Raw genomic sequence first — 21785 nt, 5'->3', positions numbered from 1 at the left:
CGCAGCACTGCCCTGCTCGCAGAGGGGAAACTGAGGCACGGGAGGCTGCTCCGATCCACACACCCCCCCAGGCTGAAGAAATGCTGACCTCCCTCTTCACCAGCCTCCACACAGGTGTGGGGAGAACTGGTCGCCGTCCCCTCTCCTCCAGCGGGACACACTGCCCGCAAGAGCCGTGCAGGGCTCGCAATAGGAGGCTGCTGGGTGGCTCTGCCTCAGTTTCCCCTACCACACCCCGCGGTCCGAGGGGGGCGGGGGGAAGAGTCCCCTGGGCCACATCTCCATCCTCCCCGCCCGCCGCCGCTGCCCCACGGGCCCCACTGTCCGCGCCCCCCCCCCCCCCCCCCGGGGCCGCCCGTGGCTGTGGGAACGATCCGCGCTCCACGTGGAGGAGGGGGGAAGAACGCGGAGGGGGGCGGGGCTTCAGCACTGGGCGTGGCTACATGCAGCGGGGAGGCGTGGCTAAAGTCGACGGGGAGGCGTGGCTAAAGTCGACGGGGAGGCGTGGCTAGGCGGCAAAGGGGCGTGGCCGGCGGCGGAAGTGGGGGGGCGTGGCGGCGCGCGGCCGTCGCCGCGGAGGAGGGAGGGAGCGGCGGCGGCGGCCGTGTGAGGGCGGCGGCGGCGGCCGGGTCCGGCCCGGTCCGCCATGCGGCGGCTGTAGCCATGCAGCGCGCCGAGCTGCGGGAGGGGGAGGCGGCGGCCGCCGCCGCGGCCTCCTACCGGGTGCTCAGCCGCCTGCTGGGCTATGGGGCCGGGCCGGAGGCGGGCGCGGCGGGCGGCGCCGTTACCGGCGCGGCGGGCGCGGGGCCGTTGGGCCCCGGCGGCGGCGGGCGGTTGCCGACGGTGGCGTTACCGGGAGGCGGGGGTTTGCGGGCCCCGCGACCGCCGCCGCAGCTGATGGTGTTCCGCAACGCGGCGGAGGGGCGGCCCGGAGAGGAGGGCGGCCCGGCGGCGGGAGGCGGGGGCCCGGCGGGCGGCGGCGGCGGAGAGCTGCTCTGTCCCCGGCACCGCTGCGCCCTGGAGCCCAAGGCGGCGGCGGGCGGGCTGGAGCTGCAGCTGGCGGCGCTGGGGCTGCGGCCGGCCGGGCTGGGCGCCAAGGGACCGGCGGGCTGCCCCTGCCCCTGCCTCGGCCCGCCGCCGCCCGCCGGGCCCGCCGCCGAGGAGACCAGCGACGCTTTGCTGGTGCTGGAAGCGCTGGAGCCCGACGAGACCGGTAGCTGCTCCGAGGAGGAGCCCGGTTCCCCCGGTCGCGGAGCCGCCCGCCCTACCGGGAGAGGTGCTGCCGGTACCGGCCCCGCGCCGCCGCCCGCCGCCCCCGGGGGAGCCGGTCCCGGCGCCAGGAAGGGCTCGTTGAAGATCCGCCTCAGTCGCCTCTTCCGTACCAAGAGCTGCAGCGGAGGTTCGGCCACCGGGGACGCCGCCGGGGCCACCACCGAGGGCCGCCGCACCGGGGAGCTGCCCGCCTCGGCCGGTAGCCTGACCGACGTCTGCGGGGCCCGCGGCCGAGAGCAGGACACGGGCAGGTACGGGGGGGATGCGCGGCCCCGGGGGCTTAGTGGGGTTCCCCCTTCTTCCCCGGCCCGGGGGTGGTTTTGGGGTGGCAGGAGGGGGGTCGCGGGGAGCAGCCGCCCGCGTTGATGGGGCTGTCACCGGTGGGAAGACCGGGCGTGAGATGGTGTGGCCCCACAGCACCGGGGCGGGAGGAGGGACACCGGTGCGGTGACACCTTGTCGGAGGTGGCGGATGACCGGGAGACACTGGTGCCATCCCGCAGACGGGCACCGTGGCCATCCCCCGGCTCCGAGCTGGGCTCAGCCCTCTGCGGAGCGGCTGCCGTGGCCTCATCTGTCACACGGGGTTGGCCAGCACAGCTGGAGCACAGCTGGAGAGGCGGGCAGAGGAGGAACGCACAGCTCCAGGCCCGGCATCCGCAAAGGGGATGGTGCAAAAATGTTGGGGAGTGGGACCGGTGAGGTGGCGGGTGGCTCCGGGGAACCGCTGCAGCCGTGGGGCGCTGTGGGCACTGGCCCAGCGAGGAGGTGATGTGCCCCGGCAGCGGCCGCCGGTGACACGGTGCTGCGACCCGAGGGGCTGGTGCTGCCTCTCACCCTCCCACGTCTCACCGAATGGTTTCCTGAGGTTCGTGGGTGTCGCAGCCGGGTTCTGGCCTGGGTGGGTGGTGGGTGCTCTCCCCGGGTGCTCCGCGGCAGGACGTGGCCGGAGGCAGCGTTGGCAGCCGGAGGTGGGCTGGCTGCTGCGTTAGGGAGGCTGGAGGGACGAATCCCGGGAGCTGTTGGTGTGGGACCCTGTTCCTCTGCCCTGCTCCATCGGTGCCGGCGCTCCTCGGCTGCTGGCAGTGCTCCAGCCCCGTGTTCCAGCAGAAGGGGTGCTCTGTCCCCACTGGCTCCGGTCGGGGTGAGCCTCCTGTGCTCCACAAACCACTTTCTGTAGCGTTTCCAGCAGCAGAACTGAAATTCCCGGCGGAGTTGGCAGGGAGAGCCGGCCCTGGAGCAGCATTGAATAATTGAATGGACTCTGAATGTTGCAGCGCGGTCCTTTCCCCACGGGGTTAATTAACCTCCTGTGAGGCTTTTGGGGTGTGTTGCCTCCTCCGTGCAGCTGAAGACCTGTTGATGGGCAAGCAGGAATCCTTTTCCAGGCAGGCTCTGAGGATGCTGACCTCGGGTCTGGTGTGACCCGCAGCACTGGCTTGGGGTGACGGGGACTTTGGTGGCCCGAAAGGCAGTTAGGCTGTAGCGGAGGCCAAAATTACCCCTCCTCTGAAGCAGGGGATGGCTCTGAGCTGGGGCGGCCTCAATCCCTGCGTCACCTCCCAGCCCTGCAGCCGCTCTGGGTGTCTGAGTCCTCCCGAGAGCTCGTGCGCCCATGAGGAGCTCCGCTTGAGCGTGTGGGGTGGGGAGGCAGATTCAGACAACGGCGTCATTCCCCACAAGCGGTTAAATGGGCCTCAGACGGTAACGGGCCGAGTTGCCTGCAATGGCATAACGTTTTCCTACTGGGCTAGTGGTTTATTTGGTCCTCGCACTTGAGAGGGAGGAGTCTCCCCCGGCGCTGGGATGGTGGGGTGCAGAGCTGGCAGTGGTGTGGGAGCGGAGAAGCGCCGTGTCGGGGAGTTTAACGGTCACTCCTCGTGCTTTGGCATCGTACAACTCCCCCGCGCTAATTAGGTGATGTTTTAACAAAGGTTACTTCAAGGTGCCTGATGCAGCAACTCTTGCGGTTCGGCGACGACTTTGCTGCTTCCAGTTCCCGGAGTGCCCTCCTGCCGACGAGGGATGGATGGATCCTTTGGACACGACCGTTTTCGCTCCTGCGGAGGCACAGCTCCCGTGCCGGTGGGATGCGGGTGTGCTCGGCGCCGGCATCTCTCCTGGCGGGAGGCTGCGCCTTGTGGGGACGGTCCCCGCTGGCCCCGCTCTCCTCGAGGAGGAGGGATGCGGGGCGCTGGGATGCCCGGGCTCCCGGGAGCGGCTTAAACACGGTTTGGGCTCGCTGGGAGGTAAACGTTTGGCCTCAGCAGGTGCTGCTTTTCTTTCTCTCCCCTTTCCCGGTGCGCTGGTCTCTCGGTTCAGAGATAAGTAGTGCAGTAACTTGATTTTCTGCCCTGGTCTTTGCTAGACGTAGCGCCACGCCAGCGAAGGCTGTCGGCTGCTCTGCGCCCATCTGCGTTGCTCGGCTGGGGAGGGAAAAACCGAAAAAAGCTTTCCTCGGTTCTGCTCAAAGCTGGGGGTTGCCGCCTCCCGGCGTGCGGCCCCCATTAATATAGGACGGGTCTGGCGTTCGCCGTGAGTCGCTGCCGCGGTCGCCTGTGGCTCAGAGCCACTTTTGGTGGGCTCAGAGCAACTTTGGGGTTAATTCCCGCGACCTCTTGTCCCTGCCTGGCAGGTCTCTGCGGGCTGGCGGTGAGGGGCGCTCCCGTGGTCTGCGGTGGGTGTTATCCAGTCCGCCTCTTTATTTAAAAGCCTGCAAGAAGCAGAATTCCTGGTATTTGGAGTTGCTGCCCGAGCTTCCCATCGCGGTGCCGGTCCTGGCGGCGGCGTGGCGCAGCTTTGCCTCCCGCCCGCCCGCGGCAGCGGTTAGGAAAGGAACCGGCCCCGTTGGCTGAACTCCGTAGTTGGGCTCTGCTGAGCTGCCAAGAGGCTGAGGGACTGCACGAGGAGATGCTGATGTGTAGCTTCTCACCCAGGGCCTGGCTGGCGGTATTTAAAGGTTGTATCAGCGGAACCGCTCTTTTTTTGGAAGCGGTTTGTGCTGCAGCGGTGGGTGGAGGGAGGGGGGATGGGGTTACGGGCAGCGGTTCTGCAGGCGGATGGGCGCAGGCGCACCGGAGCTGCAGCTGCATCTGCCGCAGGTCGCTTGCCAGGCTGGTACCCCGGTCCGGCCAGTGAGCTGTAGTGGTGACATTGGGGGGGTTTTAACGTGTCTCTGTATTATTATGTGCCTAAAGTAGCGGGGAGCCAGCCTGGGTGGCCGGGGGAGACTTGCCTTCGTGTTAACAGGACGGTGCCTGGGGGTGGGTGAAGGCATCACCGTGGGAAGTGCTGTCCGCAAAGGCGGTAACTGCGGCTGTTGCAGAACTGGCGGGTAACTGACCCCAAAATTCCTTATTTGATGGAGCTCGAGGGGTTTCCCAGTTGGGTGTGCGTGAATCTGTGCAGAATGTGTCCGTGGCGTTCCTGGATGGTGATATCCACCTTTGGCTTTCTCCAGCTCTGCTGCGCTGATCCGACCCAGCAGCGTTCAGGTACCGCTCACGCGTAATTTCTTCTCCCGGGGTTTCAGCGTTGTTTGGGTGCTGCGGAACTTGAGGGCAGGAGGAGGAAGAATGGAAGTGCGTCGTTTTGGTGGAGACGGAGTTGGGAAGTGGAGGATTCCGTCCATGTGAATCGTTTCCCGCTCTCTCCCTGCTGCTGGTGCGAGCTTGTTGGAAATGAGAAATCTCAGAAATCAGTGACTGTAAAACGTTGGCATAAAACGTGGCTGTTTCGGTAACAGCGAAATGCCAGCAATGCTCCTTTCCGTCTGGCTTAGTGGGGGGGAACGGAGCTGTTACTCTATTATAAGGTCGGTTGATATTAGTCCAGAAGTGTAGTTTTGTGTGTGCGCACGTGTGGCTGCGGATCGGTGAATTGTTCTCCTTTGGGGGGAAAAAAATCCAACCCTCAAATAGGTGCGAGAGGCTTAAAATGAAAACCCTTCCGAACGTTTTGATGGGGTTTTATGTATCAGGACGATGAGTGTTCTTAGTATTTTCATCTGCGGACTTATAATATTAAACGTTTATTCGCAGCTGTGTGACCCGGTGAGGTGTCCTGGACACGACCAAGAGAAGCCTTTGGTCTGCTGAGGAGGAGGATGAGGGTGCACCCATCAGCTCTGCGCGCCCGGGGCTCGGCGGGGCACGGCCGTCTGAGGCTGCAGCTCGGCTTTCTTCTCCCTGGCGGGCGGTGGGATTGCATCTGCTGGGCGCGAGCCTTCCCGACGGGCGGCTCTCCTCGCTCGGAGCTGGTTTTGAACCTGAAGCTCTGTCCGGGTTTCGCAGGAGGCTGCGGGCAGAGCCGGGCGTCGGGAGCGGGAGACGGGCGTAGGGTTCAGGGTCAGCCGCTTGCTGGGAGGAGGTTGGAGGGCGAGGAGGACGTCCAGGAGGAACGGCGTCAGCCCCGTAGCGGCCTGCTTGTCGTGGGGTGGTCTTTTGGGCGGTGAGCAGAGCTGGTCTGTGAGCTGCCGTAGATCGTGGTGGTGCAGTCTCTTGCCTGGGTGCACCGGGACCCGTTTCTCTGGCCGGCGCGGTGAAGTTGCGCTATTTAACTTGGAGTCACCTGGTCTGGCCCGGTACGGACCTGCAGACGGATACGGACCGCCCGGTGCTGCGGATGCTGGAAAGACCTTTGCCAAAGCTGTGGCGCACGAGAGCTGCGCTGGTGCTCGGCTTTGTTCTCCTGCTCCCCTCTGAGGTGGGAGTGAGCTTCTGGCACCGGGGACACGTTTCTCCACTCGCCCCAACCGCGGATTCAAGCTCTGGGGGTGCCATACCCCGTGCCTCAGTTTACCAGCGTTTTCTCTGCCTGGATGTGGGTAAAGCCCTTCAGCACTGTGGCGGGGAAGGCGCTGGAAGGAGTGGTTTTGCGTGGGGAGAGCACAGGGGTGACTACAGCGTCCGTGTAAAACTGCTGCTTTGGAAAGCAGGCGTCGCGGGAAGCGCCGGTATTCCCGGGTTTCCATCGGTGGTGCGTTTTTAGCCGTTCCCATCCATCCCGACGGCTCCGGGTTTAGCTCGCCCGCCCCTTCGCTTGTGTTTTGAAAGCTTTTGGGGAGCCGGTGGCCTCCCAAGGCGGCGCGAGGGCAGGCGGTGCGCTCGCTCCGGGCACAACCCCTAATTGCGCAGGGACCCAACCTGTTTGTCGAAGGCGTTTGGCAATGCCTGAGCCAGGGCAATAGCGTGACGTCTGTTGGGAAACAGCTTCTTGGCGCCGGTTACCATACTTGCTTGGGGTTTGTTTTTTTTTTTTTTTCTGAAAGACTGTGTTAATTACCTAGTTAGGGGTTTGCTCCGTAGCAGGACGCAGACCTAGCTTTGCTGGTTGACTGCCCTACTTCGGCCAAAGCACCGCGCTGGGAGTCGAGTAAACGCGCCGCGTCGAGCGCTCCCGAGCTTCTGTAAAGAATGGGGAAGGTTCTCCTGCTTTGAGAAGGTCAAACGGTGTTTTCTTCCGGTGGGACGCGCTGTCTCCTCATCTCTCCTGACGGTGTTTTTCTTATTTCCAGCAGGAAACACAGACTGACAAGAACTCAAAGTGCCTTTTCCCCGGTTGTGTTCAGCCCCCTCTTCACAGGTAAGGATTTGGGAAGACGGCTTTTCATTTTGCGGTGATAAGAGCAGCGGGCGCTTAACCGCAGGCGCTGAACGTGGCCTCCGCGCGCAAACCGGGATCCCCGTGAGGAGCCCCTCCGTCCCGCTCGGCCTCAAACCCCCAACAAGAGGAGCTGTGAAGGACGCGGCTGTTGCGCGTCAGCGTTTTGCAATTCCTCCTGTTGCAACGGGAGTTTGAGTTGCGCTCTCGGAGAGGGAGGGCATTCCTCCACGCGGGGCTGTTGGCATCCGAGCGGTTTGGAAAAATCCTCTGTAGGTCAAGTGCGGTTTGGCGCTCTCCTCCCGCGCTTTGAGAGGGGCTCCGACCAAGTCCCGCTTCCCGCCGGGACCGCGCGCGCCGGCGGCTCTCCTGCGTGACAGCCATGGGAACCGAGACCTCTTTTGTGGGGCACTGCGTGTTTTCCCCTCCCCGTCCCTGTGTCCTGCCGGTTTCTGCCCTTCCCTTTTCTGCTCGGCGGAGGGGAAATCGGCCGCTTTGTAAACGGTGCGAGGGGGAAGTCCTGCTCCGCTGGCGGCTGAGAGCTGCAGTGCCGAGAAGCTCCCGGTCACGGCCATCTGCCTCTCGCGGGGTGGGCTCGTAGTCAAAATCCTCCTTGCCGGCGGGGCCTGGGGCTTCCTCGGGAGAATCCCATCTCCAGACTCGCGCCACTCAGAACCTAAAAGTCACGAGGGGGTCTTTATCGGCCGCGTGGGGTTTTATGTGGCTTGTGAGGAAGGTCGAGTTAAAGCAGATTCCCGTCGAGGGCCTTATTGCAGAGCGGAGGAAGCCAAAGGTGATTGTGTGGTGATGGCGGTGCCGGGAGGAGCCGGTGGGTAGAGCTGGAAGCCGTCTCCTGCTGCTGGTGGGGGTGTGGGGCCGCGGAGGGTGACTCGGCGCCCGCGGGTTGTGCTCCTGAGTGGGGCGAAGCCCTCTGTGGGGAGCTGCTCTTTGCAGCAGTGGAGTCGCTGGGGGGTAACTCGGCCGTGGTGGGGCTTCTGCTCTGCCCCGCGGCGTTTATTCGGCAAATCAAAGCCGGTAAGCGCAAAAGCGGCTTCTGCCGCGTTGTCGGCTGTTGGTAGGGGGAGTTGTGGGTATCGAACCTGTAATTCCGTGTGATGGGGGTACGGGGACGTGTGTGCGGAGCTGCTTTTCCTCAAAAGAAACTGCAGAGGAGAACCCGGGGTTGACGAGTTCTTTCTTTAAATTTGGGAGGTCGATTTGATTAATTGTTAGTTTACCCCATTAACTATTTTTAAAATTGCTTATGCCAGTTTTTGCCAGTTGGTGGAATACTGGCAGTGCCCTCCTAAGAGTTTTTCCTTTGCTGAAGACTGTTGAAGTGTCCCCAAAGTGAATGTCCGGATTTGAATTGCTTTGGTTTCTCATTGACTTCTCCGGTCTCGTGCCGCTGCGGTCGCGGTTTCTCCCCTGGCTGCTGGAGAGGGGATTTTTCGGAGAGTGGGACCACCGAAGCAAGATAGGAGCCAAATCCCCGGCCCGACCCGCCTGAGTTTCTTGGCGATTCGCTTTCGGGTTAGCCTGTGGGGCGAGCCGAGGTCTTTGGGAAGGCGGTCAGCGTCTTGCCCGACCTCCCGGAGGTGCTGGCTCCGTACGTGCCGCGCAGGCTGCCGCCGCGGCTCCTGCTGCCGCGGGAAGGGCCGGAGGGCTGCGTTCCTGCAACCCCTCTCAGTCCGGTCGCCTTCTGGTTTTCTTCGTACGAGACGAAGGCGGCCCCGACCTACGCGGCCACTTTATTTTTAAGGTGTGGAAGTGAAAGAGTGGCTGTGGGCATGCGTGCGCGCGCACACCCATAAGTCCCCCGGGGAGAAGGTACCTCGGGTAATACCAACCCTAAATACTGCTCTTAAGGTGGCTTATTAATAGACGGGACTTTTAAAAGCAGGAGGAAGCCGAGTCAATGTTGTCCTGTGTAATGCGGGGTAAGTCCGTCGTGAGGCGCTTACGCGGACGCACGGCGTCACTCCCCTCTTGGAATCTGGAGCAGAAGAGGAGTTCCCTGCCCACAGGAATTGAAATCTGAGGCAGCCGGATTTCGTTGTCCTTGAGACCGTGGGTCGGGTGTTGGGGATGGTTTGGTTTGCGTCGGTGGTTCAGCAGAGCCTGGTTAGGCTGATTTTTTTTTTTTTTTTTTTTTCTTTTTTTTTTTGGGGGGGGAGGAATAATGCCGTGGTGGGATTTATGCCTTTGGGATTTAGGTGTTTTCCTTCCGACTCTGTGTCAGTCCAACGTTGAGGCGGATGCTTTGACCTTGATTTGGTGGCTTTGTTTCTCTCCCACAATTTTAGACTAATTTTAAGCTTTTCTGGTGTCAAGTTAGATGTCTTGGGTGAAATAACGACACAAACTAAGCGGTATCCTGGATCCAAAGCCTTTAGCCTTCAGTGATTTCCAGTTATTTAATGTAAAAGCCTGTCCAGCTCTCCCTTAATTAATTTTAAGAGCCGGTGCCCTCATGGCCTTTGGGGCAAAAAGTATTTCTGTTTGATTACCTGAGGCATCGATAGGCAAACCCGGACTGGAGCGTTACCCGAGTGGTGTGCCAGCGGGTGCTGTGCCAAACCGTTTCCCAGGCGTTACACAGAGTGCCAGCGCTGTGCCCCGTTGATGAGCTCCGCTGAAAAGGTCTCGTGGTGCCTTCCTCATCCCGTCCTGCTGGTGCTGGACTGGGACGGGAGTCAGGGACACGGACCGGTGTCCGTCATTCCCTTCTGCCTGACCTTTGGGCTGCGGTCGCAGGGTCGATCGATGTCTCCAAAGGGTCGCAGCGGGGAAACTGGATTTGAAAACAGCTAATGAGATCGTCCCCCAAACCCTGCGGAGGTTCCTGCCCCTTCCCCTCTCCCCCCGCGCTCGGCCCCCGCGGGTCCCGGAGGAGCTGCCATGCTAACAGTCTTGCTCCACCAACCTTCAGGTGAAACGGTGTCGCTAGTGGACGTGGACATCTCTCAGCGAGGACTGACCTCCCCTCACCCTCCGACTCCACCGCCTCCGCCGCGAAGGAGCCTCAGCCTGCTAGGTACCGTCCCCGGAGCATCCTCTGCCGTGCGTGCCTCCGGGAGCGCGGGAACTGCCGGGGACCCTTGGCTTGGTGCCTGCTCCCGGAGCCCGTAGCGCGCCTGCTCGCTCTTCCCCAGCAGAGGATTTCTTGCTTTCCGTTGAAGTCTTCAAGAGTTTCTCTTGAGAAGAGGGCAGTTGTGGAGCTGCGCGAGGTGGGACGCACCGCGCTGGTTTCATAGCGGTTCTGCTGCTTTTTGGAAGCTTTCCCCACCCCCTCCTCTGTCCTACCCGTCACCAGCGATGCCGGGTCCCTTCTGCGCCCTCTGGTCGGTGGGACGGGAGGCTGCTGCAGCGGGAGCCTGGCTTCGCTGCTCCGCATCCTCCTCTGGAGGCGCTCCTCTGAGCCGCAGCAGCTTAGGAGGAGGGGTGAAGTCAACCTCGGCGAGCAGCACCTTACGCTGCACGTCCCGCGGGCCGGGTCCATGAAATATCTCCTCTAAATGCCCGTGCTGCCAGCTGCCTGCGTGCTCCACGCAGGGCGAGCGGGCGCGCTCCGTCCCTCCAGCGGCGTGGGCACGGGTGCGAGGGTCTGGGCTGGTGTGAAGCAGCAGCAGCCGCCCGCGCTCAGCAGCGCAAGGAGGATGAGGAGCCGCCGGTGGGAAGCTCCATCTTCGCGTCCTCCCCGGAGCACGGGTTCGCTCGGGCTGCGTTCTCAGGCGCTCGGCGGCGCGGAGCTTCGCTTTCCTGTTTTCTGAATCTCTGTCTTGCCTCTGTTCTCTCCTAGATGATATCAGTGGGACGCTGCCTACGTCTGTCCTAGTGGGTCCGATGGGCTCCTCCCTGCAGTCTTTCCCTCTGCCTCCGCCTCCTCCGCCCCATGCCCCAGGTCAGCTTAGCTTTAGCAGCGAGGCTCTGCCTTTCCCTTCAGGGATCTGGATTTTGGGGTGGTCGTTTCTTGGCAGACTTTGGGCTTTAAGAGCCGCGGCGCTGCCTGCGTCGCCCCCGTGGGGACACGCGGTCCTACGCTGCTGGGCGCTCACCTACCGTTGTGTCAAGGCTCTGGTTTCCGCGCAGTGCGGCTCTCGTTGCCCACAGTAGTTTTGCTGAAGCTCGTGATTTCACCACCTTTATCCTCAGTTCAGCATCTCCCGTTTTCTTGGGCTCCTCGTGGAGGAAGCGCAGTCCCCAGTGCGCGCTGTGTCAGAGGAGGTGTTAGTGAGGGTCAGCAGTGTCAGGAAGGAGCCGCGGGCGCGGGGTTTGGCACGGGACCCCCGGCTGTGACGGCCAGCCTGGCGCGCGGTCCGGCGGCACGGCACACGCGGATGTTGCCTGCACATTTACCCATTTGCTTTTGGTTTCCTTCAGGGCCCAGAGGGTTTTAACTGCCCTTTTTTCAGGATGTGTGTTAGAATCACAGAATGCTTTGGGTGGGAAGGGACCTTGAAGGCCATCCAGTGCCACCCCCTGCCCTGGGCAGGGCCACCTCCCCCCAGCCCAGGTTGCTCCCAGCCCCGTCCAACCCGGCCTTGACCACCTCCAGGGATGGGGCAGCCACAGCTCCTCGGGGCACCCTGCGCCAGGGGCTCACCACCCTTAAAGTGAAAAATTTCCACCTAATATCTCATCTGAATCTCCCCTCTTCCAGTTTGAAGCCATCCCCCCTCATCCCATCACTCCATGCCCTTGTAACAAGTCCCTCCCCAGCTCTCCTGGAGCCCCTTTAGGCACTGGAAGGGGCTCTGAGGTCTCCACGGAGCCTTCTTTTCTCCAGGCTGAACCCCCCAACCTTCAGCCTGTCCTCACAGGAGAGGTGTTCATACCTCCCAGTCCGTGCCGCCTGGCGCTTCCCTCGCCTCCCCTGCGAGCCAGCGTAAGGAAAGAGCAGGTGAAGGCACTGAATTAGTCGCCTTGGAAGAGCCAGGTAGTGACTCCCGCTGTGTCCTTCGCAAGGACGTTGTCCTTCCATCGGTCAGCCCGGCTTCCCTCTGCATGCTGCAGCTCTGCCCTGACCTCTAGAGTCGCGCGAGGGGAGGGATGGATGGATGGATGGATGGATGGATGGATGGATGGATGGATGGAGTGAGCTCCCCGTGAGTGACCGTGGCCCGGGCTGTCTCTCCCTCTGCAGACGCCTTCCCGCGCATTGTCCCGCTGAGGCCGATGGAGGCGATGCCCGGCCAGCCCGCCCCGCACCTGCAGTGTCCGCTCTACCGCCCGGACTCCAGCAGCTTCGCCGCCAGCCTGCGAGAGCTGGAGAAGGTAACAGGGAGGGGGACGGGGGTGGCAGCCAGAAGGAAAAGACTGTGGGTCTAGGCTGGTTTTGGGGACCGATCATCCCTTGTACAGAGCTGGGAGCATAAGATTAGGATAGGACTGGAAAAAAAAAAAAAACAAACCAAACCCTCCTGCCTTTCTCCCGCTGAGGTCTTTGAGTCTAGAGAAGCATTTCGTTGTGCGTGGGAGGGCTGTCGTAGTCTCATCTGCTTTTTTGCCACTTCTGGGTGGCGTAAGGGATGTGATGGTGCGCTCTCACCCAGGAGCAGCGAGTCCCAACCATCCATACTCCTGGGTGGGTATGACCAGACTCTTCCATTTCTGGCATTTAAAGGGAATTAACAGCCAGAGCAAATCATGCTGTGTTTGGTTGCTGATAGCATCTGCTGATGTTCTCTCTGTCTCTCTTCCTAGTGCGGCTGGTACTGGGGACCGATGAACTGGGAGGACGCAGAGATGAAGCTGAAGGGGAAGCCGGATGGGTCCTTTCTGGTCCGAGACAGTTCTGACCCTCGTTACATCCTGAGCCTCAGCTTTCGGTCGCAGGGCATCACCCATCACACCAGGATGGAGCACTACAGAGGTAAGAGCCGCGGGGGGCTCTGGGGATGCTGGTGACAGCGGAGCTCTGTGGCTGGGGACCAGTCCGATCGCAAGGTCCCAAAGCGGTGCTCTGGGCACAGAGGTGGCAGAAGAGGGAGAGCAGCAGTGACGTGTCCTCGCCCTTGCGTTGAGGTCCTGCAAGAGGCCTTCGAAGCTGCGTTTGACTTTGCTTCTTGTGCCTCAAAGCAGCAACTCTCCTTATAACTCTGGAAAAATTGGGGAATACGGGAGTTCCCTCTGCCTGTCCTCAGCAGGTGGAAAACGGGACTCGAAGCAAATGATGATGGTGAGGTCTTGGGGATCCCCCTGAGTCGCTGGGCGAAGCCCGTTTCCCTGCGAAACGCGAGATGAGCTCTTGAGGTGGCAGCTCGTCACCTTGCCGCCTTCTCCCCCTGTCCGGGGGACGCTCGGCACAGCGGGACCCGCTGCGCTCTGTCCCGGGCTGAGGCTTTAGCTCCGCCGCCGCGGTGGGTTTTCGTTCCGAGAACTCCTGGCACGCTGTTTGCGCCCGTTCTTCCTGCTGCGCTCGCCCCCCTGCCCGGGCCGCTTCTCGCCTCCCCCACGCGCTTTGTCCGCTCGTCTTCGCCTGTGGTTTTCTGCGCCGACCCCTGGTACAGATGCTGTCCTCGGGGCGAGTGAAACGCCCGAGAGGCTCAACGCGTGGGGCAGCTGCCCCGTAACCAGTGGGCGATGTCTAACGACAGCTGCCTGTAGAGCCTCGTCATTAAATGTGCCTCCAAAGGATGCCTACCCGGCCAACCTGGTTTCTGCAGCTTTCGGAGCAAAGCTCGTCTTTTTTTCGCCTTTTTGCCCTTGCCTGGGGGATGCCGCTGTTGTCTTCTTCCATCCCTGCTCGCATCGCCGAGAAACCTGGCGGCAATTCTGGGCTTGAGCCCCTCTGATGGGAGGATGCCCCGGCGTCGGGAGCCAGTTCCCCTCTCCCCCCTGACCACTGTGTGAGAAGGAAGGGGTTTCATCACCCTGGCCTTACAGAATTTGCAAGAAGCTCTTGCAGCTGGAGGAGGCGGGAGGCTGCCTGCGCAGTGGATGCTTTTTCATAATCGAGTTTTGGAGCAAAATTCTCCTGCTGCCGATCCGCTTTCTGATTTCGGGGCCGGGATACATCCGTTCTCAGAGCTTCCTTAGCCAGGCGCTGCCGCCTTCCCCCGAGCAGCGCTCCCGGCCGTGGCATGGCGTGAAGGATTTCGGGTTTGGGTGCAGCGCTTTGGTCTGCGGCGGCAGCGCTCTGCTCCCCCCCCCCCCATCCCTGGCCAGGACCGGCCGCCGCGGGCTGAATGTGCTGCGGCCGCGTGGAAAACTGCAGCCCTGAGCACTTTGGTAAAGCGATGAAGATGAGGAATGGCGAGGCTGGGGGAACGGTGAAGAGAGAACCGCCCGACCTCCGGGTTCCAGGTAGATGAGAGGAAGAAAATGGAATTTCTCCGTGTGGTTTTTTCTTTTTTTTTTTTTTTTTTTTTTTTCCCCCCCCTAGGCAGGCTGGGGATGTTGGTGCCCGTGCTTTGTCCTTCGCATCTTCCGGCCACTTTTAAGGGCTTGTTTGGATGTGAGATTGCCAGTTCCTGAGAAGAATTACTTCTTTTTGTTCTCGCTGATCCCCGAGGCCGAGACTGTTGCTCCCAAACTGGTCCGTGGCTGGGGCGAGAGGTATCTTTTCCCGGTAAAACCTACCAGACCTAGCTGCGCGGAGAGGAGGTGTGTTTTGGATCCCTCCGTTGCTGGTTGCTGCCCGCCCCATAGAAAGCCGCGAGTGCCGGACATCCTGCAGCGCTGCCGCCTCTAGTCTTTCTGTAGGAGGTTGGCGCTGCGGAGCCTGCGATGCTGCTGGGGGAGCTGCTCCTCCAAAAACTACCTGGCCTGAAATTTTTACTGGGCGCTTCCAGTTTGGCTGTGCCTTCTCTTTAGTACGAGGGATTTCTGTGGATGCGGGGTGTTTTCCAAGTCTCTCCGCCGCCTCTCTGGCTCTGGGTGACTGGTGCCTGCGCAGATGGGCGCTGTCACGCGCCTCCCGCTGGAATTTGCCTCCCCGCGGGCGTGAGCCTGGGTCTGGCTCCGCATGGGCTCCGTCCTAAACTGAGCCCTTCTTTCCCCGTTCTGGTGCTCCTGGTGAAGCTCTGTGCTCTTGCTGAAGCGCTTACAAACCTGTAGGTAGAAAGGGAGATGTGGGGGGGGGTGTAGGCAGCGCTTTGGCAGTTAAGGGGGGGGATGAACAGCGCTCTGCTCCGAGGGGGCGTCTGTTTGCAACACAAAAATCGAGAGACTGGTCTGACTCGAGGCGCACGCTAACCTATTTAGACGTCCGCAAACAGGTTAGAGGACCTGCTCGCCCTGTGCTGCCCATCTCCGGTTTCCTTGTTTGCCACTGGAGCTCAATGCGTACGGCGTGTCGGGTGGCGGCGGAGGGGGGGGGACCGTGTCGGTGTAGCTCAACCCTGGTTCTAGCTTGGCAGTAATTTGAATTCGGGTGTTGTGAAACAGCTGGCAAGAACGTGGAGCTGCTCCCGTGCCTGCTCTGCAATGGGATCCCGGACAGCCGTGGGGCTGGCAGAGGCCCCCCGCGCCTGCGTCGCCGCTCTTTAACCTACCTCTGTGTGTGGGCTGAGCCGCTCTCAGGCTTCGGGAGGGCTGTTGACGGGACGCTGCGGCGGAGCCGCGGTATCTGCTCGTGCTCTGCACGTTTTTGGCAGTTGACGCTTTGGCCCCAGCGGTGGTCGCAGGCTGTTTGCGAGTTCGGGCAAGCAGGACCTGTGGCCGTGCTGGGGTTACAGTGGTCACGTCGTCGTGTCTTTCTGCGTATCCTCGGCCTCTTGGAGAGCACTGGTTCCAGTGGAAGAGCGATCCTGCAAGCTGGTGCCACTGGTGTTTCCTCTTGGTGCCACTGGTGTTTCCTCTTGGTGCCACTGGTGTTTCCTCTTGGTGCCACTGGTGTTTCCTCTTGGTGCCACTGGTGTTTCCTCTTGGTGCCCTGCCTCGTCCCAGCTGCAGGAGAAGTAGCCCGCCTGGGGCATTCCCCTGGTCCTCGAGAACATCAGACCCGTGACGCCGTCTCTCCCCTTGCCACCCGTGCTCCTGTAACGCGAAACCTTTTCTTTTCTCTTGGAAGGGACCTTCAGCCTGTGGTGCCATCCCAAGTTTGAAGACCGCTGCCAGTCTGTGGTGGAGTTCATAAAGAGAGCGATCATGCACTCCAAAAACGGGAAGTTTCTTTACTTCCTCCGATCCAGGGTTCCAGGTGAGTCTCCCCCTCTGGGTCCGGGGCATGTTTTGCTCTGCTGGTGCGCCGGCGAGAGGCAGATGAACGGGGATTTGGTCTGCTGCGCTCAGTGCCCTGCTCTGCCCCCGCACCCGCTGACTTCTCAGAGGGTTCCTGAGGAGCAGATCTGTCGCTCGGCAGCTGCACCGCTTACTCGTGGTGGTAAGGAGACTTCCCAAACCTTGCTTTCCGGCAGTGTGGGGAGGCGATCCTATCGCCCTAGGACAAATGGAGCTGGAGACTGGAAAGCTACTGCCTCAACAAGCAATTATTTGACTACTGAAACTCTTTCTTCCCTCCCCCAGTCTCAGTACTGCTCTTCTTAGGAACCACTCCACCCTTTGTAGTTTCCCAGTTCTCCCGTAAGCTGAGACCCACCTGGGGCTGTCGAGGGGGGAGACGTTAAGCGGAGCGCGTGGGAGCGTCTCCGAGTTGTGAGCTCAAAGTGAGCCTCGAGCGACAGATCCTGTGGATTCAGAGTCCCTGGGGGGGGACGGGACCGTGATGGCAGAGCCCGTCGACAGGCAGGCGCTTGCAAGCGAGGAGGGAGCGTTAGGGGAGCTTTGTTGAAGCATGTTTGATTGCAGGCGGTTGGGGTTGCGGAGAGCTCCTTTCCCCGGCCGTCAAACTCCCGTTCGTTAAATGGGTTCGCGTCTCCCTCCTGCTAAATCCGGGCAGCCAACAGGACCGGTATCTTCTGTATCTATTTTTTTTTTTTTTTTTTTTTTCTGGTTTTCTCTTGTCTGTCCTGGTGTAGCGGAAAGCTAGCCAAAGAAATCCGGTGTGGAAGGAAGGGAAGAGTCTGCCAAATAGGCAAATATGCCCCTTACTTGTGCGAGCCGGCGACAGCACGGGACAGAATTTGGGGGGGGGCGGGTGAGCGGTGATGCTTTGAACAAAACCGAGCGGGAATGGGAGCGCTGCCGAGGTGAGGCGGGTGGCGGCAGCGAAGCAGAGAGGGGCAGGAGCGAGAGGGGTGTGAGGATTGCTGCGGTAAATCCCCGAGTGAAATCATAGTAAATTTGCTCCTTAACGGTATTGCCACCGCGCCCGCGAGCCCTGGTGGCCACAGCGACCGCTCCGTGGCACTGCGGCGTGGAGAGGATTCAGCCCAAATTGTTTGTGGCGTAGAGGAGACGGGAGGGGAGGACACGGGGGTTCCCTTCTCAGGGTTCCCAGCGGCGCGGGAGTCGCAGCCCGGATCTGTTCAGTGTTGCCCTCTGCTGCAGAGACCGCCAATAACTGGAAAACTGATTTATGACGTTGGCCGTGCTTTGGGGAGGAGAGTGCTGTAAAGCTGCTTTTGCAGCGTACCCGGCCTTCAGAAAGTCATTTCAACTGAAAGATGCTTTTACCTTCCTGACGTCGAGATCTTTGCCCCTGTAGAATAAGGCTTTGAGGGCTTAGGGCTCCGGGCAAATACCTTAGAAAGGACTTGCTTTAGAAAAATATCATCAGAAAATAACATAACCCCCCCCAAAACCAGCGGTGGGCACCCGCTGAGGGGTCCCTTGCTGCCCGGCGCCCCTCGGAGCTGCCAGCCCGCCGTGCTGCTCCGGGTCCTGCACCGCTCCATCCGCGTGCGGCGTTGGACCCGGGCGCTTCTTGGCGCCGCTGCGCCTCGATCCTTGAAAAACAAAATCTCACGCTGCTGCCTGGATTTTTTTTTTTTTTTATTTTATTTTTTTTTTTTTTAGCGGGAGTATATTTAGGACCTACATCTCCCCAGTGTGCTCGTTAGTGCCGTTCTCCTGCCGAACTGTGAAGTGCTGCGGGAGGAGGGGGCTGTCCCCAGCTCGCGCCTGGCGGCGTTGCGTGTGGCTGAGCGCAGCGCGCGCAGCTCGGGCTGCGTCCCCGGAGCCGCTGGCTGAGCTCCCAGCGGCTAATTCCTTTTTGGTAGGAGAATAAGGAAGGGGGGAGAGAATCCAGCCTTCAATTGATCGCTCTTCTTTGCTTTCTCAAAAGCTGGCTCGCAGCTTCCTGAGCTGCCTGCAGCAGTTTTGAGCCCATCTTAGTGTGAAGAGCGTTCCCTTTTCTCCTTTCACTCCGCTGCCCTCGGAGACGAGCCGGCGGTGGGGGGGGGGGGGGGGTTAGAGCGTAACTAGCTTTGAATCCCTCTGTACAGACAGATAAAACCTTGTGCTGTGCATGAACCCGGCTCCCAAAGATCCTTCCTGGTGCTCCTGCCGACCTCTCGGTGCCGTGGGCTGGATTGTTGCTCTTAACTTTTGGGGGAGGAGGAGGTTGTGGGGCTGGGGGGTGGGGGGGACGGGGAGAGGCGGCGGGATGCCGCTGGCTCTCAGCCCTGCGAGGTCGCTCCCTGCGTGGGGAGCCGGCTGGAGCGAAGCTGCCTTTGTGCACAGCCTCGTGACCCCAAGAATGAGCAGCTCTGGCTCAGCCGCAGCTGACCGAATCCCCCAGCTCTGTAACGCCTCGCTAGAGCTGCCCAAAGGGTTATGCAGAGCGAAGCCTACGTGCCGGTCATGCTGCCTCGCCTTCTGCTTTGGCTTTCTTCTCCATCCTTGCAAAACTCTGTCGCTTCTCCATCTTAAAGTGATGCTTCGGCTGCCAGCCCTGGGGGGAGCGGGGCGGTTTGGAGCTCGCAGCGTCCCAGGGTCTGCTTTTCCGCGGCCACCCCATCACATCAGAAGTGTCGGTGCCCTGTTAGGAAGGCTGGAGGTATTTTGCAGCCAAAATTTTGCACCGCTGAAGCGGTGGGTTCCCGGGGAGATGGGCTGTCGGACACCGCCTCGCAGAGCGCTCCTGTGCCCAAGCGCCGCCTCTCCCTTTCTGAATCGGTAGTGGTTCTTTTCTAATAGAACACTTATCTCCAATATTGTTTTTTTTTCCAAAGGTCTCCCTCCAACGCCTGTCCAGCTCCTGTATCCAGTCTCCAGGTTCAGCAACGTCAAATCCCTTCAGCACCTTTGCCGCTTTCGGATCAGGCAGTTGGTCCGAATAGACCACATCCCCGAGCTCCCGCTGCCCAAGTAAGTCTCGAGGACTGGGCTGGGGACGAGTCTCGCTGGTTTCCTCCTTGACCCTCACCGCAGCAGGCCGTGAGACGGTGTCTATGTCTGCATCGAGGGCTCTGGGAGGGCGTAGTTGACTTCTTCAGCCTTGGCACAGCAAGGTGAACGTCCTGTGGTGTGTAGGGATGCATAGAGTCATAGAATGGGTTGGGTTGGAAGGGACCTTGAAGATCGTTGAGTTGGGTTCCAACCCAAGGCAGGGACACCTCCCCCCAGCCCAGGTCGCTCCCAGCCCCGTCCAACCCGGCCTTGAACACCTCCAGGGATGGGGCAGCCACAGCTTCTCGGGGCACCCTGCGCCGGGGGCTCACCGCCCCCACAGTACAGAATTTCCTCCTGATATCTCATCTGAATCTCCCCTCTTCCAGTTTGAAGCCATTCGCCCTCGTCCCATCTCTCCCCTCCCTGATCCAGAGTCCCTCCCCAGCTCTCCTGGAGCCCCTTTAGGCGCTGGAAGGGACTCTGATGTCTCCCCGGAGCCTTCTCTTCTCCAGGCTGACCTCCCCCCAACTCTCCCAGCCTGTCCTCCCGGCAGAGGGGCTCCAGCCCTCCCAGCATCTCCGGGGCCTCCTCTGGCCCCGCTCCAACAGCTCCGTGTCTTTCCTATGTTGGGGGCTCCCGAGCTGGAGGCAGTGCTCCAGGTGGGGCCTCACCAGAGTAGAGCAGAGGGGCACAACCCCCCCTCGCCCTGCCGGCCACGCTGCGGGGGGCGCAGCCCGGGATGCGGTCGGCCCTCTGGGCTGCGATGGCGCATGGCCGGCTCACGGTGAGCTTCTCGTCCATCAGCACCCCCAGGGCCTTCTCCTCAGGGCGGCTCTCCCGCCATTCCCGGCCCAGCCTGGAGCTGTGCTTGGCATTGCCGAGCACCGGGAGCGGTGACCGGCTCAGAAGTGAGGTGTTACCTGCCGGTGCCGCAGCCTGTTCCTGCGGGAGGAGACGGTGCTGGGTGGGTTGGAGAGGTTCTGGTTGTGCTTTGTGGAGGTCGGCGGGGTTGTGGCTCAGCGTTAAAACCTCTGCCCGTACCTCCCCCAGGCCCCTCATCTCCTACATCCGCAAGTTCTACTACTACGACCCGCAGGAGGAGGTGTATCTGTCGCTGAAGGAGGCTCAGCTCATCTCCAAACAGAAGCAGGAGACCGAATCCTCCACGTAGCGAGGGTACCTCCCCCCTCTTGTTGCTGTCACTGATGGTACGTGTGGCCCGCTGCTCCGTGCCCCGTCCCCGGTGGGGGGTCAAACGTAAATCGCTCTGTTCCCTCCGATTGCGAAGGAAGCACAGAACCCTCCCGAAGACGTCGTGGCCGTTCGCTCCACGTCTTTTCCCACTTCCCGGCTTCCCTCGGGGCGGGGAACGGGGCTCGTGCCGCTTTCCCGTGCGTGTTTGTGCCCCCGCAAGTCTGGGGCAGACCATGCCGCATCAAGCGGGACATTTGATCCCTCTCCCCTTCTCTCTTCCCAATAGGAATTTGATTGTCGCCATCCTGTAGCCCGAGCCGGGCTGTGGTGGGAAGGAGGCACGCGACGGTGAAGCTGCTTCTGCGGTGCCGCTTCTGCTCTCTCAAGCTCTTTTGTACAGAGAAGAGGGTTCAAGGCTCCTAAGAAGCACAGCGGAACGGGAAGGAGAGCCTCGGCTGCCGGCTGAGGGAGAGGGGTCTCGGGGACGGCTGAGCGCAGCTCGCGGACTCCTTGCAGAACAAAGAATGTCACGGCACTATTTAGAATTTTTTGAAAGTTTTATTTTTTATGTCCTTTTTTTTTTTTTTTTTTTTCCTCCCCTTTCTTCCCCCCCTGGTTTTATTTTCAGCATGAGAAATACTGTCTTATGATCAGCTGAATTTTATTATCCTCCCTTGGAAACCTCAAAATGGGGGGAGAGAGACAAAGGGGACTCTCTGGGAAGATCATCCGCTCCAGGCGTTACGGCAGGACCGGTCTTTGGCCCTCCCCAGGAGGGGATGCCGCCGCCGAGCTGTTTGGAGACAAACTGAGCCAGAATCGCGTGCAGCTATGTGGAATAACCTCTGGGGAGCTCCCAACAGCCGCCCGCCTCCTCTGCTTTCTGGGATTTTGGGGAGAAGAGGACCCGAACCTATCCTGGGGCAGCTGAGCGTTGCGACTGGATCTGCGGGGTGGTCCTGGATGCTTTTGAGTTGGGTCCAAGGAAGGGAAGAGCGCCTGAGCCGTTGTGTGTGTCCTGGAGCCCTTCTGCCAAAGGGAGGGGCTCCCGCCGCGCTGGGGAGCGGGGGCTGCTGCTCCGCGGGGGGCGTCTGGTCCCTCGGCAAACACTGGAAGATGTCGCTGAACCCCTGCGGTAAGTGGAAGGAAAGCGGCAAAGGCGTTGCTGTAACTGCTGCAGCAGTCCGTGGCCCCGAGGTGCTTGCCCGTGGCCCCGAGGTGCTTGCCCGTGGCCCCGAGGTGCTTGCCCGTGGCCCCGAGGTGCTTGCCCGTGGCCCCGAGGTGCTTGCCGCAGCCACCTCGGTCGTGCAGAGCGGTGGGAGGTGCACTTTTAGCCTTTCTCTGGCCGCGTCCAGAAGCTGTGAATGAAGTGGTGTTCCGCGGAGCTGTGAAGGATCCTCATGGGGAGTCGTCGGGGCATTAAGAGGCGTCTTTGGGGGTGACTTGGAGCAAGAAACAAGATGACCCAGGGTTCTTCCAGAATGGCATCTGATCTCTTCAAGCTTGCTTGCTTGCTGCTTCCTCCTCTTCCTGGGATGT

At 61.1% G+C, this 21785-nt stretch overlaps 1 protein-coding gene across 1 annotated transcript; it reads left to right on the top strand.

Annotated features, from left to right (window-relative positions):
* Positions 1 to 663: 663 nt before the first annotated feature.
* SOCS7 (suppressor of cytokine signaling 7) lies at positions 664 to 21053 on the top strand (the record flags this gene model as incomplete). The annotated part of the gene is made up of 10 exons (XM_082494800.1): positions 664 to 1523; positions 6787 to 6854; positions 9805 to 9909; positions 10675 to 10776; positions 12019 to 12149; positions 12579 to 12747; positions 15889 to 16017; positions 18893 to 19028; positions 20103 to 20260; positions 20533 to 21053. 9 exons carry the CDS (start codon positions 664 to 666, stop codon positions 20221 to 20223), a joined length of 1821 nt encoding a protein of 606 aa, XP_082350926.1. The 3' UTR covers positions 20224 to 20260; positions 20533 to 21053.
* Positions 21054 to 21785: the final 732 nt, after the last annotated feature.

Source organism: Vanellus vanellus, assembly GCF_965231255.1.
Source record: "Vanellus vanellus genome assembly, chromosome: 24".
In the NCBI taxonomy this organism is placed as follows: Eukaryota; Metazoa; Chordata; class Aves; order Charadriiformes; family Charadriidae; genus Vanellus; species Vanellus vanellus.
The sequence above is the reverse complement of the archived record's forward strand: the minus strand, read 5'-3'. Positions and strand labels throughout refer to the sequence as shown.